The sequence below is a fragment of the Panthera leo genome, chromosome C2 (assembly GCF_018350215.1).
Source record: "Panthera leo isolate Ple1 chromosome C2, P.leo_Ple1_pat1.1, whole genome shotgun sequence".
NCBI lineage: Eukaryota > Metazoa > Chordata > Mammalia > Carnivora > Felidae > Panthera > Panthera leo.
In genome coordinates, this window is record NC_056687.1 from 41565905 (window position 1) to 41580452 (window position 14548).

The following is a 14548-nucleotide window of genomic DNA, read 5'->3' on the forward strand; positions in this document are numbered from 1 at the left end:
AAATTAATAAACACAACCTCTTTTTTACTACTTAATTTGTTAAATTTTAATTGAAATTAGATAATGGGTTTGGGATGCATAATTTGAAGAGATGTGGAGTGCATATGAGGATTCATGTAATTGTCAAATGCATTTGACTCTTTCCTATTTTACTTAAAAATTTTCAGGTGATGGGGCGCCTGGGTGGCTCAGTCGGTTAAGCGTCTGACTTCCGCTCAGGTCATGATCTCACGGTTCGTGGGTTCGAGCCCCACGTCGGGCTCTGTGCTGACAGCTCAGAGCCTGGAGCCTGCTTCTGATTCTGATTCTGTGTCTCCGTCTCACTCTGCCCCTCTCCTGCTCATGCTGTCTCTCTCTGTTTCTCAAAAATAAATAAATGTAGAAAAAAAAATTTAAAAAAAATGTTTCAGGTGATTTCTTTCAAATTAACAAATAAAGACTATTTTTTCTTCAACAGTATAAATATATCATAAATAAGTCACTAGCATCAAGGTAATATACAAGTAGGTCTGCTCAGGGGCACCTGGGTAGCTTAGTCAGTTAAGCAAGCATCCAACTTTGGTTCAGGTCATGATCTCATGGTTGGTGAGATGGAACCCCTCATCTGGCTCTCTGCTGTCAGCCCTGAGCCTACTTCAGATCCTCTGCTTCAGATCTCTCTTTGCCCCTCTCCACCTGCACTCTCTTCCTCTCTCTCAAAAATAAACATTAAAAAAATAGTAGGGCTGCTCAGGAAGATGATTTTATGGTAATCAAATATTCTATATAGTTACTCACCAAAAATCTTCCTTCCTGGAATACTCCCTTGGTCCCTCCCCCCCTTTTTTTTTCAATCCAATGAGTATTTCTGTATGTAAGTAAATTGGATAGGTCTGAATTAATTTTGAAAATCTGATTTTGAATGTTGGACCAGCCTTTGCAGATTTTCTGGTATGGGAGGTTTGGGCTTTTACCTCCCTAAAGGAAGAGATCAACCTCCATGATTCCTAAAGAGGACTTCCCTCCCTGCTTCAGTTAGTCTCTGCTGCACTCAGGGTAGAATCGCTGGACATATGCAAGCCATAGGGGCCCGGCCTTCATAAGCCATACACCAAGCAGAATTTCTCAACATTTTTTTCTGCTTCCACACACAGAATCGATAATATCTAGATATAACATATACTTCTATGGTGTACATTTATGGAGGGATAATGCACTATAAAAATTCATGATTCATACAACAGTGAGAAATAATGGTTGCTCACTCATGCATGTGATACTTATAAGGACAGTTGTCATTCCTTCAGGAGTAAATCAATTTCTCACTCACCCAAGAATGTTTGTAAGTGAAAGTAAGTTATTATAGGGCCACGCTTGAATTCAACAAATTCATGAATGCATGCATGTGTGTGTGTGTGTGTGTGTGTGTGTTTCAAATACTGGTGCCTCAATTAAAGTTAGCTATTTATTACTTTGTGACAGAGACCCCAACTGACCCTACACAACAATGGTTTAAAAGTGAACCCTTGAATAATTCTGGACTGACACAACGAGGGATCATGTTCTCCTTTTTCTTTTCTTTTCTTACTTGTATAAAGGAGGGATCCAGTAAACAGAACAAAAGGGTTTACCTTGGGCCTCAAGTATGCCACGTAGAAGTAGGTCCAGGTAAGAGCATTAGCTTATGAGTTAGTGTCTAGTGTCTAACGATGTGATGTGGCTAAAACCATGGAGCTGATGAGCAGAGACCCAGGAGCCCAGCAGATAGCAAGCCTCTAAGTACAGAAGGATCTCTTCCTTAAATAGCATAAAATGTTAAAACTCTGTACTATTAAAACTACTGTAGGCTGGTTTTAAACCTTAGTTGGTTGGACATCAAAGACAGTGCATCACGGAAATCTCTGGATTTGTTGGAGTGACACAAAAACAAAATTACAACAAGACGGTGTGCATGCCAGGTATTTCCTTAGATAGCTCATAGTGCTGTCAAGAAGAGGTCTTTTACTTGCTTCAAATAACTTCTAGACAATATTCCACTACTATAATTTTCTGAAAATATCGTGTTTATTATTATTCAGGTATAGTGAGACCGAGAGACCAGGTAGGAGATGATTGTTATGAAGTAGATAGTTTGTTCCTCACACTTCTCAGGGGAAGGGGAGAATGCCACACCATAGAGGGTCACACAGAGAAATGGCTGGGTCGGTCAGGAGGGGGAAGGAGCAGGCGGAAAGCACGGGCAAGAGCCTTTATTGTGGTTTCTGTGGGAAAGGCGAGGCAAGATAAGTAGACCTACGATTGGCTAGTTTGAACAATTTCAGTGGACTTTGAGGTATAGGGACTCCCTAGCTGTCTGGTACCTGGCCGTGGGATGATTATGGCAGAGACATATTGCCTCCTGGGGTATAAATCTAGATAGAGAAGGCTCTGGATTTATTAGTTTGCCTATGAAAAACACCCTCCTTGGTCAGTCTTTGCTATTCCTAGGAATTGTCTGGCCTTGGGAGAGGCAGTCTATCCCAGTCAGCAAGGCTTCAGATGCCAGAGCATCAGGAACACAGAAAATAAGAAGAGATGGTTAATACAGTGACATTGTAAGATCTGAGTAAAAAATTCTATTTTTGCCTCTTTTTAAATTGAAGCAACATTTATATATAGTGAATCATATTAATTATAAGTGTAAAATTCAATGACTTTTGACAAAGATACCTACCTCACTCAAAATATAGTGTATTTCTATTAGTGACTTTTCTGTCTGTCTACAGTTAGTTTGCCAACAAAAAAGTTTAATTTATTTAAGGCCAGTATATATTTTGTCTTGTTTACTATAACTCTAGTATATATTTTGTGTATTATGATAATAAATATAAAATTATAAATAAATATAAAAACTATAAATAAATATAAAACTATAAACTATAAAACTATATGATATATGAAAATTATATAACATAAATTTTTCTCCCCATTTCTGTCTTGATTGAGCACATAAACCAAATAGCTCAAGAGGGTAATCTTTTTGATTATATTTCCTACCATTATGTGTAAAGTGGAACCAGCATAAATGTCAGTCCTCTCCTGTACTCACAATGTATTTAAGTTGTACCTCTCCACTCCTGCAGTAAATTAGAAAGCAGCAAGCTCTGTGTCACAGGCTCGACAGAGGGTGCCACCAAGGTCCAGAGCAGTTCCATCTGTCCTGTGCTGCAATGTAGCAGCTGTACCCCTGAGTGACTGTGAGTCAGAACAGACCTATTACCTCAGCAGCCCTTTAAAAGAAACAAACAAGCAAAAACTCACAATGTGGTTAGCTTAGTTATAATCTAAACTTGGTTCTTCATTCACCTGGGCTTGACTTTGCACCATAATCCTTTTCCCACCACCATATTTCCATTAGCCACATTGAACAATTGTCCCTCTTAATCTTTGAATCAGTCTATACTAAAATGGCCTTGTCTGAACTAAAAAGTTGTATGAGATATTATCTGATTTTGCCCAAGAGTTCATATTTAGTTATTTACTTTGATTACTGACTTGAATTTTGAAGCTTGTACTCTATTATCTTTATTTTGTGGATACCACTCAATTAGGACAACATGCAGGGGATATTGTTGAAAGTAATCTACATTGGTTGGGAACTTGGGATATTAAAATCCCATCAAAGCAACTTTTCTAAATATATAACTAGGAAAACACCTAAAGGACAACTTTTAACAAATAATCAGGATTTAGATATTAAGACTCACAAAGTCAAGATATAGCATCTGGAAATTTTAAGATATTGAGAAACTTTAAGATATTGAGATATGAAATGAGGAATTACTCAAACAACTTTTGGCTGTCTGGGAGGGAAGATTCTATCCTTTCCATGTAGATTACTTATATTATCTCTGGAATACATTTTTCTAAGTTTAGGCCTAGGAAAATAGCTAAAATTGTAAAGCAGATATTTTCAGAAATAAAGAACATTGTGTATTTCAAAATAATGTGTGCATAGCCAAATGCCTATCTAGGAATTTTGAAAGTACTTTATGTTTCATGTGTAATTTATGAAGAAAAAGAAGAACACCCCAGATTTAGGTGAATTTCATTTGTCTCACATAAAGAGTGATACACAACTAGACCTTCCAGGAGCACTATATCATCTGTGTAAGAAAGAACATTAGGTTAAAACGCACACATACAAATACACACACATATACACACACACAAATGTTTAGATGAAGAACCAGCTATCAATATCATTGCCTTGTATATCAAAGCATGATGTCTTTGGATAGGGCTCACTAGAATCTGAAACTGTAGAAACTTTGAAAGTATGCATGGTCCTCCAAAAGACCTAAAGAGAAAAGAATATTGTAGAACATCTCAGCAAATCTAAGGAACATATTTTATTTTTGTCTAAAATGTAATCATGTTGTAGATATATAGAACCTCTTCAGGAATCTCAGTATTTTTATGATAACTTTGCTAGTATGCTGCACTTTTCAAAGACAAATAGTTAAGAAAAAACTTTTATTTGCTCTAATTTCTGTTATTTCTTACCTACATGATTCTTTATTTTAGACATTAGTCAACTCCAAGTGAACAATAAGAGTTTTTAAAATAGCTACTTATCAATATTAACCTCTTTCATATTGCAACATTATTTTTAGAAACCCGTGGTTTACCTTCCATATATTTTCGAAGCCGTATTACATATGTGAGATAACAGAAAATATATATTAGTCTCTGTCCCCAGTTCCTGGCACAGAGCTCCTAAAACTCTTGTAATTTTCTCTTTTTTTTTAATGTAATATTTCTTTATTTTGAGAGAGAGAGAGAGAAAGAGAGAGAGAGAGAGAGAGACTACAAACAGGGGAGGGGCAGAGAGAGAGAGGGAGAGAGAGAGAGAATCCCAAGCAGGCTCCCCACTGTTAGCACAGAACCAGATATGGGGCTCAATCTGATGAACAGTGAGGTCATGACCTGAGCCAAAACAAAGAGTCAGACACTCAACCAACTGAGCCACCCAGGTTCCCCAAACTCTTGTAATTTTCTAAGTGATAGAGCAATAGGAGCATTTTTTGTTCTAGTACTTGGTCTTTGACATCAGTTGCCGACACAGGACTCCTGAATCTCTTGTAATTTCCCGGGTCAGAGGTGCATCTGTTGTTCTAATGAGGTGACTCTGGGTGAATTTTCTGGATGGCTCCTGGATGAGGACTGGTCAGTGGAAAGACCAAGCCATGGTTAGAAGCTTGGAATCTTCAGCCCTGCCACCCTTGCTCTTGAGAAGGGAGAAGGGCTGAACATGGAGTTAAGCTTGATCATGCCTACATGACGAAGCCTCTGTAAAAATCCCAATAGTATGGGGTGTGGAGAACTTCCAGGTCTATAAGCGCATCCATGTACCGGGAGGTGACACACCCAAACCCCACCAGGAGAGAAGTTCCTGTGCTTGGGACCCTCCCTGACTTGTTTTGGATATCTCTTTATATTATTTAATGGATTGATAAAGGTAAGTATTTTCCTGAGGGCTGTGAGCCATTTTAGCAAATAAATCAAAGGGGAGGAGGAGGTCATGGGAACCTTTGATTTGTAGCCAAGTCAAACCGAAATTTTGCGTAATCTGGGAACCTACTACTTGCAATTGGTATCTAAATGGGTTACAATCTTGTGGGACTGAGCCCTTAACCGATGGATTCTGATGCTATCCCTAGTAGATGATGTCAGAATTTAAACCGTAGAAATTACTTTTCTCTTTACTATAGACAATTAATGACATAATTTTATAGATAAGGGGTATCTCTGCTAAACATATTATGGTTTTTATTTTGGTTTGAATTTTATTATTTTAACATCAAGAGCTAAATGGAACTTATCTTTGAAAGGAAATAACCACAAAATATATTGTATAGTTTACTGCAAAACTAACCAAACTGCATAGCTAGTTTTATACAAGGTTGTCATGGCATTAGGCACTGAAGACGCTGAGGGGCTTATAATGTAGCGCGAAGACATATTGGTAAGCAAATTATGCAATTACAACCTAATGCAGTAGGCTGAACAATAAGAGAATGAACAACTATTCTGTACATCAGAACAGAGGAAGAAGCTGCTTAATATCGCCTAAGGGACTCAGGGAAGGGCTTCATGGGAGAATTCTATTAGCCGTGGATTTCTAAGGATTATAAATACAAGAGCGTTTTCACATGGAAAAGGAAAAGATTGAGTGTTCCAGACAGCTAATGTAGCAGCACACTGTGGACAGATGACCGAAGGAATCATCTTCAGAGTTTTAGTTTGAAAGGAGAGCAATAATAATAAAGCTGGTATGGGTGTTGCCGTCTTATGAGGAATCTTAAATAATTATGTAATAAATTTCAATTGATATCTCTCATTGTAGTTCAGAATTTCCCAAATGTGAGATCTTAAGAGTTTTCTAATACAAACTTCTTTTTTTTTTAATTTTTTTTTTTAACGTTTTATTTATTTTTGAGACAGCGAGAGACAGAGCATGAACAGGGGAGGGTCAGCGAGAGGGAGACAAAGAATCTGAAACAGGCTCCAGGCTCTGAGCTGTCAGCACAGAGCCCGACGCAGGGCTCGAACTCAGGGACCGCGAGATCATGACCTGAGCCGAAGTCGGCCACCCAACCGACTGAGCCACCCAGGCGCCCCAATACAAACTTCTTAAAACTAGATTCTTAGACCTTTCTTTCATTTCTTGTATTTAGTTAATAAGCTTAGAAAAGACTGATTTGAAATTATGAAATTTTGAAAGAGGGCAGGGTTAATGTTTCATTTACTTTATAAAATGATAAGTCATCAAAAGGTGAGAAAGTTGCATTTCTGGAAAAATTGAGATGAAAACTATAGAATCCAATGCAGGTGAAAAACGACAAGAGTTTGAACTGAAACAGGGATGGAAAAGTAGAATTGAATAAAGAAAAGCCATCAGCTTTCAGATTTTGAAGCTGTTGGCTTGCATGGTTGTTGGTGAGGGAGAATATATAAAGAAGTTTAACTCTGAAATTCAAACTGGTTAGTCTGTAAAGATAGTGAGTCCTGAGACCCAAACAGGAAATTCCGGACAGCAACAGGTTGAGGAAATCAGGATTGGGGTGGTGAGATGGAGAACATTAAACTATGAATGATTATGCTAATTCAAACCCAAGAGTGTTTCTGGATTTAATAGAAGGGTTCACTTCCTAAAAACCAAGAAGGAAATGTTCTTAAGTGGGCATTGTAATGAATGGTACAAAAATATAAGGGAGTAATGCTTTGAAAGGCATGTCTGATTCAAAGTAAAAATCTTTCAACCATTTACTGCATAATATTTTCCCATGGAGATAATTTTAAAAAGCTTTGGCTCACTTAGAAAAGAAATACTGAGCCCTCTTTGTTATTACTTTAACTGGTCCAATCTCTAAACCACAGATACCTCAGAGGTTCATTAGAAATTCCCAAACCCAGAAGGAGGAAAGTCCCAATAAAAACAAACACACCAAACCAGATCCTTTAGGAGTTGAATTTTGAAGTTTTGACTTCCTGATTCTAAGGATGGGTCATATTTTAGCTGCAGAATAATAGTAAACGTAGCTTGAATATACCACAGCTAAAATAATGAATCTCTTCCATGTCTGTCAGTAGATTTGGCGTGTAAGTATATCATGTGTAATTCAAATACAAATTGTAAACCATACAAGCCCCATCTCTAAGCCAATCTCTTTACCTGGAAACCTCTTTAGCCCAACATTTTCTGCTTCTTCATTGAAATTTGTTTTTTTGATTATTTCATTAGATGCAGTCAGTGGCTCAGGTTACACTGGCAATGAGAGAAAATATTGCCTTTCCTTTATAAATAAATAACTGGGGTTCAATTATCAACTATTGAGGGTTATACTTCTCTTATGTCACTGTCCTCTGGACTACCCATTACATGTTTCTGATTCAAGAGGCTACCAATTGCAGTGGTCTGGAACTAGGCAAGTAAATACCCAGTGTACATTCAATCCTTGGTTCCCAGGAAGTGATGTCTCCCCAGAATAGAAATTGAAACCATTTGATAGCAGATTTTACAAAACACATATTACAAGATAACATAAGGTGAAAATATCGGTATAGGTCTATGTAATGACCAAAGAAAATTTTTAATTTTTTTTCAATGTTTATTTATTTTTGAGAGAGAGAGAGAGACAGAGCTTGAGTGCGAGCGGGGGAGGGGCAGAGAGAGAGAGGGAGACACAGAATCCGAAGCAGGCTCCAGGCTCCAAGCTGTCAGCACACAGCCCGACACAGGGCTCGAACCCACGAACCGCGAGATCATGACCTAAGCGAAGTCAGACCCTTAACCGACTGAGCCACCCAGATGCCCCAACCAAAGAAAATTTTTAAAGAAGAATTAATTGAAAGAGCCTTGAGCAAGTCAGCTGTGACACCACAGAATTTTTGTAGTACCTTGAAGGGTCATAATTTTTCAGTGGTGTAATGTAAGTATAGGAAGGCTTCGTGGAAGATGATTAGCTGTGTGATTCCTGAGCCTCTCTTTCCCTTCCAACCCTTTTCTCTTGTATGTGTATTCTTTTTTTTTTTTTTTTTTTAATTTTTAACCTTTATTTATTTTTGAGACAGAGAGAGACAGAGCATGAATGGGGGAGGGGCAGAGAGAGAGGGAGACACAGAATCGGAAGCAGGCTCCAGGCTCTGAGCCATCAGCCCAGAGCCGGATGCGGGGCTCGAACTCACGGACCGCGAGATCGTGACCTGAGCTGAAGTCGGATGCTTAACCGACTGAGCCACCCAGGCGCCCCATCTTGTATGTGTATTCTTTTAGGAAACATTTCAGTTAAAATATAATACATTTCACTGTATAAGTGTATCATGTCTCCATTCTTCATTTTCCAGAGGACATGTATATCCAGTTATACCCAGAATAGCAAAAGCAAAGATCAAATAATTGTTCCCTCTCAAATACCAATATAACCAAAATGTATTTTATACACCAAGACATTATTTGAAAGAGGGTCATTAACTTACTAAAAATTATTTTCTTCTTACTGTTTTAATTTTTCTTGTTACCCCTTTTTCATATTTTTTTCCCTGTATAACTCTGCATTTACTAATCTGCATTAAAGCCTGGACCAGTTTCATAGCAGCCTATTTTGTCATCAGCTTCTTTCTCTTAATAAGATAGTCATTTTAGTAATGTATCATTTAATATATATAAAAGAGGCACCAGATTAAAACTCTTAATCTTGGGCTATTGGGGTATTGACCAGTAATTGTTGTTTTAGCTTATAGGACCCACATTTTGCTGGGAAAAAGCTGTGTCTCCTTCTCCTATGTAACTTCTCACTCTAGGTGAGAGCATTTTTCTAGTTTTAGGATATATATATATATATTTTTTTTAATTAATTTATTTATTTTGAGAGAGAAAGGGAGAGAGAGTAAACTCTCAAATGTGCACCAGCGGGCAAAGGGCAGAGAAAGAGGGAGAGAGAGAATTTCTAGCAGGCTCTATGCTGTCAGCACAGAGCCTGATGTGGAGCTCAATCTCAGGAACTGTGAGATCATGTCCTGAGCTGAAATCAAGAGTAAGACAACGGATTGAGTCACCCAGGCTCCCCTAGATTTTTTTTTCATTCCATGTAACTATTACCTGCCATTCTTACAAACCAAAGTTAAAAAAAAAAAAAAAGGAAATGAAGACCAAAAAATCAAATCTATTTTATGATATATATGCAATACCATGTTCTGTTAAGTACAAAATATAATAATAAATTTAAAGGATTTGTATGGATTTTGGAAACTAGCACTTTGAACAAATCACCCTTTAATACCTGGAAACTAACTTAAAGAGATGTAATCCATATCACTGTTTCTCATTAATATTACAAATTCTGTGAGCACTTAAGGAAGTGTGGATAAATTATACTTCAAGACATGAATTCGGAGTGTTCTAGAAAATCTTTTAAAGAGCACTGATACAGTGTAATGCCCACGGAATTTATCTCTTCCTGCAGTATGTTTCATTATGTCTTAAAATTATTTATTAGGAGAGAGAAAAACAATTTCTGTTAATTATTTATGAATATTAAAACATTGATGAGCATTACCTAAATGTGACAGGATCCCAGCTGGTGCACAGGGCTGACACTGCTGAAATGTAGCCAACACAAGAGGCGTGCACGAAAAGAGCAGAACAAATGACTTAACAGGGGCCTAAAAGCAGCAATCAGAAGAGGTTCATTTAACTTAGAGAAGGCACAAGCTCCGAGCAATTGCCTCTACTTAAGTAAGTGTGGAATTACAAAAGACTATTTATTACAGTCGAACAGGGCCCTGCAGCTTGCTCAAAGATCTTTGAAGAATTTCAGCAGTTATCAAGTCTTGCTCAGTGCAGAAGCAGTAAACGTTGGGCAGATCCCAAGCAGCCTGCAAAGCTTTCATTAAAAAGTTAATACAGCCTTCCTCACAATTGTTCTTTGAAATGAATTATTTTCTCTCTCATTTTTTGTTTTTGTTTTGTTTTTGTTTTGTGTTGTTGTTTTATTTTTGTTTTTTTTTAAGGAGAGATGCCATACATGGTAATTTTCAAAACTTCTCTGAAAACTGTATTTTAATTGTTAGGAAAAATAAACCAGTTTCATGGTGATATGGAATGAATGAATGTAGGGTCTCCATGGGTTTACTAAGAAAGTGTTCCAACATCAAGAATCTTTGAAATGCTCTGTAAGTATATATTAAAAGTTATTCCATTAATGGATTTATTTCAGCACGAAAATTAGTGGAATTTCTTCATTTTGTACAAAACAATATTTATTTCCCAGGACATTAGGGCTACAACTTTTCTATTAACAATTAACGAATTGTTGTTTTATTTTGTTTTTTAAATATAAAGGTTAAAGTAAAAGAAAATAATTCTCAAAAATTAACATATTTTTGTTTATTTATAACTGAATAATGTATTTAGAAACATTGAATACATTTATAAAATTTTAATGAAATATAACCAAAATAAATTATCCTTTGCTAGGAATCAATTCAAGAGCAGCAAACCAGTACAGGTTGGAGAGGTGAGGGTGCTGTGAGGCCAATCCAAGAAATAAAACAATAATATTGAATAGACAAAAATTGAATATGAAAGGTAAATGATGTTAAGTTACATGAAAGGATGTTAATTGCTAATGGGAATAAAATATGGTTAAGAAAATATATTTACTTTCCCATCAGAAAAGCAACAGCTACATTTTTCCTTGGCAAAAGATTAAATTATCATTCCCAGGCCATTAAATGAATGAAGCTTTAATTACAAAAGAGTTCAGAAGATCTTACAAATAATAGAAATAGGAGGATGGGGAATTTATTGAAGCGGATTTTTCATTTAGATTTACCCTTTCTAATACAGTGTCACGAGGCAAGCTTAGCAAAAGCTCTATTTTAAGTAAGGAATACAAATGAAAGGCATTTACAGACAGGAACAATTTAAGAGGTTAGATGCAAACGTCAGCATGGGACAATCACAGAAACATCAAATCCACAAATAGGAATCTTCCAATGCTGGCTATTTTGGGGAATACAAATACACAGCGTTCTAATGCTTCTTGATTGAGAAAAATCTGTAAGAAAATAGGTCCTTTAGCAGTGAAAACAATTCAACAGTTAATGTACTTGATAATTCTTGATTTTTGTATTGTTTCATGTTTGCAATTTCTTTTGCTGCATTCTATTAGGGCAGAATGCTGCTGAACCCCACAGTGAGATATTTCAGTTGGCCAGTGTACCAAGGTTGAGATTTGAAACCAGAAGTGCACTGAGGGATAGTACGCATTTTTTTTAATGGAAGGACTTAAGGAGGATATCACTTAAAATATATTTAATCTTCCATTAGAAATGAAGGTAACCGTATGATATCTGATCCAAACAGATGATTTTTATTCATATTCTGTACTTTAGATAATGCATAGCAAAACATAACAAATACAGAGTCAACACCCAATAAGACACCTCAAAATATGTCCCAAGATTTGTGACACGAAGTGTATTCAGTTCCTTGGTATTTTTATTAAATATATATATTTTAAGAAATAAAAATGTAACAGCAGAAGATTGTTGTTTCCTGATATTTTTATTCATGAGAGATTTGGTTAGAAGTCAAGACCTACTATAATATGTTCTAAACCCTGTGTATTTTACAATACAGTAAATATTATTATTATCTATAGATACCAAGGGACTCCTGGTGCGTAATGGATTCCAGTCCTCTTAAAGAGTTGCATATGAAAATGTTATCAATGAGCTGAAGAATCTGGCATTAATAACTTTGCAACATTATAACAAATAGGTAGCCCTGATTTTTTGTTCTTTTTTTAATATATCAAATATATTTCATTGCTTACATTATAGTAGCAGATTGAAAACATCTGCTCACTTGCCACTAGTCCACCAGCAGCTGAAAATCTCAGTTCATTTTCCATAGGCCTGTATGTACCAAGGCTATAATCCAGCTGCTGAGGCTTGATATGGGGCCAGATTAATACTCCAGAGCCTTTGAAATGGAGATAGTGCTTTCTTGCCAAAGATTAGAGCAATGATAGCTTGCATTTGCTTGTTCCCTTCTCGTTCTGCTCTTCCTTACCGGCCTTCCCAATTGGATTGATTTGTGTCCTCCCCCTTCCCCTCCCATTTTCTTTACAGCTCCATCACCTGTCATGACGATTAAGAAGGATCGAACATCCAGAAACAGCATCTCTTTATCCTGGCAGGAGCCTGAACACCCTAATGGGATCATATTGGACTACGAGGTCAAATACTATGAAAAGGTGGGGAGATGACGTTAAAGGGTTGGGCTGTGTAGGGAAAGAGGTTACCTTCTTATGAGCTGTGCACTTGCAAAGAAACCAATGGCATTGCTAAGAAATGGTAGAGCTCTGTTTGGAACTTGGGTCCTCTGATACCTTTGATTTATAAGTAGAGTGGTTTTTGAAATCACTGTGCCAAATATCCCCCATTCTATAGCAATAAGCCACAGCAAAGATGTCAGTACCAAACTGAAGCCATCTAGTTATGGCATTGGAAATGACATTTTTCCTTCTACATTGAGAGACCCCTGTTCTATCAGCTATTTCACAGTGATTCCTTCATCTCTTGATGGTGTTCCTTAGTTTATTGCCTAGGCATCGTTTCCTGACCTTCACATTCACATGAATTTCATTCAGTACAGATACTGAACTGTTGAACTTTGAACTAATAACAAAACCATTGTATAATTGAACTGACAATGAAAAGCTTTCTTGATGTCGTACAAGGTAATTTAGAAGGTGGGCATAGATGGATGAGTCTGGTCCACATCATAAAATTGTGATTCCGTAATACAATTATAAAAATAGGTACATGATTATTTATAAGTAGAATTTAGGATATAGTATTTCATCACTCTAAATGGCACTTATTTTTCTTTGGTTATAAATTATGGTGAGGTTTGAAAGCAAGATGTATTCAAATCTTATCAGAGGTGGGTGGTTTTATAGCTACCAATGTGAACGAAACATATTTGTGTGCAGTTTACAAAGTATTTCAAGGTGAATTAAAAACAAATTGTGCATTCGTAGAGCACTTCATAGAACAATTCTGCATATATTATTTAATTTTGAGCTGTCTGATAATCCTACGAAAGTGGGCAAATAGGTTCATCCACAAATAAGAAAACAGAGTCCATGGCATTATTTGAATTTCTCACAAGCTCACTGCTAATAAACAGCTATCTGTTTTGATTCCAGGCAGCCATGACTCCTCCGTTAGTATGTTTCCCTGTATTACAAGCCTTGCTCTACCTGAGTATGGATTATTAGAGAATTAGTGGTATAAACAGTTGTGCAAAAAAAAAAAAAAAAGTAATGTATAAACATTTATCTACATTGTGTAGTTATTCTCTTTATTGAGGGTAATGTATTTCACAAGTATGATGCCATTTTTTTCCATACCGCCACATGCAGGGAAAGGAATGTCTCTCTCATTAAAAGAAAACAAGAGGCCTAATAAACTTCACTGTGCTAAAGTCATAGTATAAATAACTTATATCCTAGCTTTTGGTGCTCCACTGTGACACTGTGAAATACTCATCTGATCGAGATCTTCTGTTTTTAAAAGTGTGACAAGATAGATTGGGCAAATATAAGAATCCATGTTTTATAGACAATGCAACAAAATAAAAAAAAATTAATGATATGCCTCAGTTCAGATTAGATAACAAAACCAGAAAACACCCAACCTTTAGACATTTAGAGCTAATTCAAAAATACAGTTAATCTATGTTCATATCTTGACAAACATACACAAAATTCTGAAATTGTCAGATTCTACCAACAAAGCACAATGCACATCCTTATATTAAAATAATATTAACCAGTGCAGGAAGAAAATGGCTGAATCTACTTTTTAATCCTTAAACATTTAAAAATTTGATGCAAACTTACTTGCAATATTATCTTTAATATATACATTTATATAAATACTTATTTTTATCTTAAATATCTTTTATCTTAAATCATAAATTTAAAAATTATTCTCAAATACATATACACGT

The 14548-nt window shown here is 36.3% G+C and overlaps 1 protein-coding gene and 1 non-coding gene across 4 annotated transcripts in view; both read left to right on the forward strand.

Annotated features, from left to right (window-relative positions):
* Positions 1-14548, forward strand: part of EPHA3 (EPH receptor A3) — a 346338-nt gene that overhangs the window by 256054 nt on the left and 75736 nt on the right. For all 3 annotated transcript variants that reach the window (XM_042903060.1, XM_042903058.1, XM_042903059.1), the window contains one exon: positions 12661-12785. In XM_042903060.1, the coding sequence (XP_042758994.1) occupies positions 12661-12785 (125 nt within the window). The remainder of the gene's footprint in view (positions 1-12660; positions 12786-14548) is intronic.
* TRNAG-UCC lies at positions 178-262 on the forward strand. Its single transcript has one exon. It is a non-coding gene; the product is annotated as a tRNA-Gly (tRNA).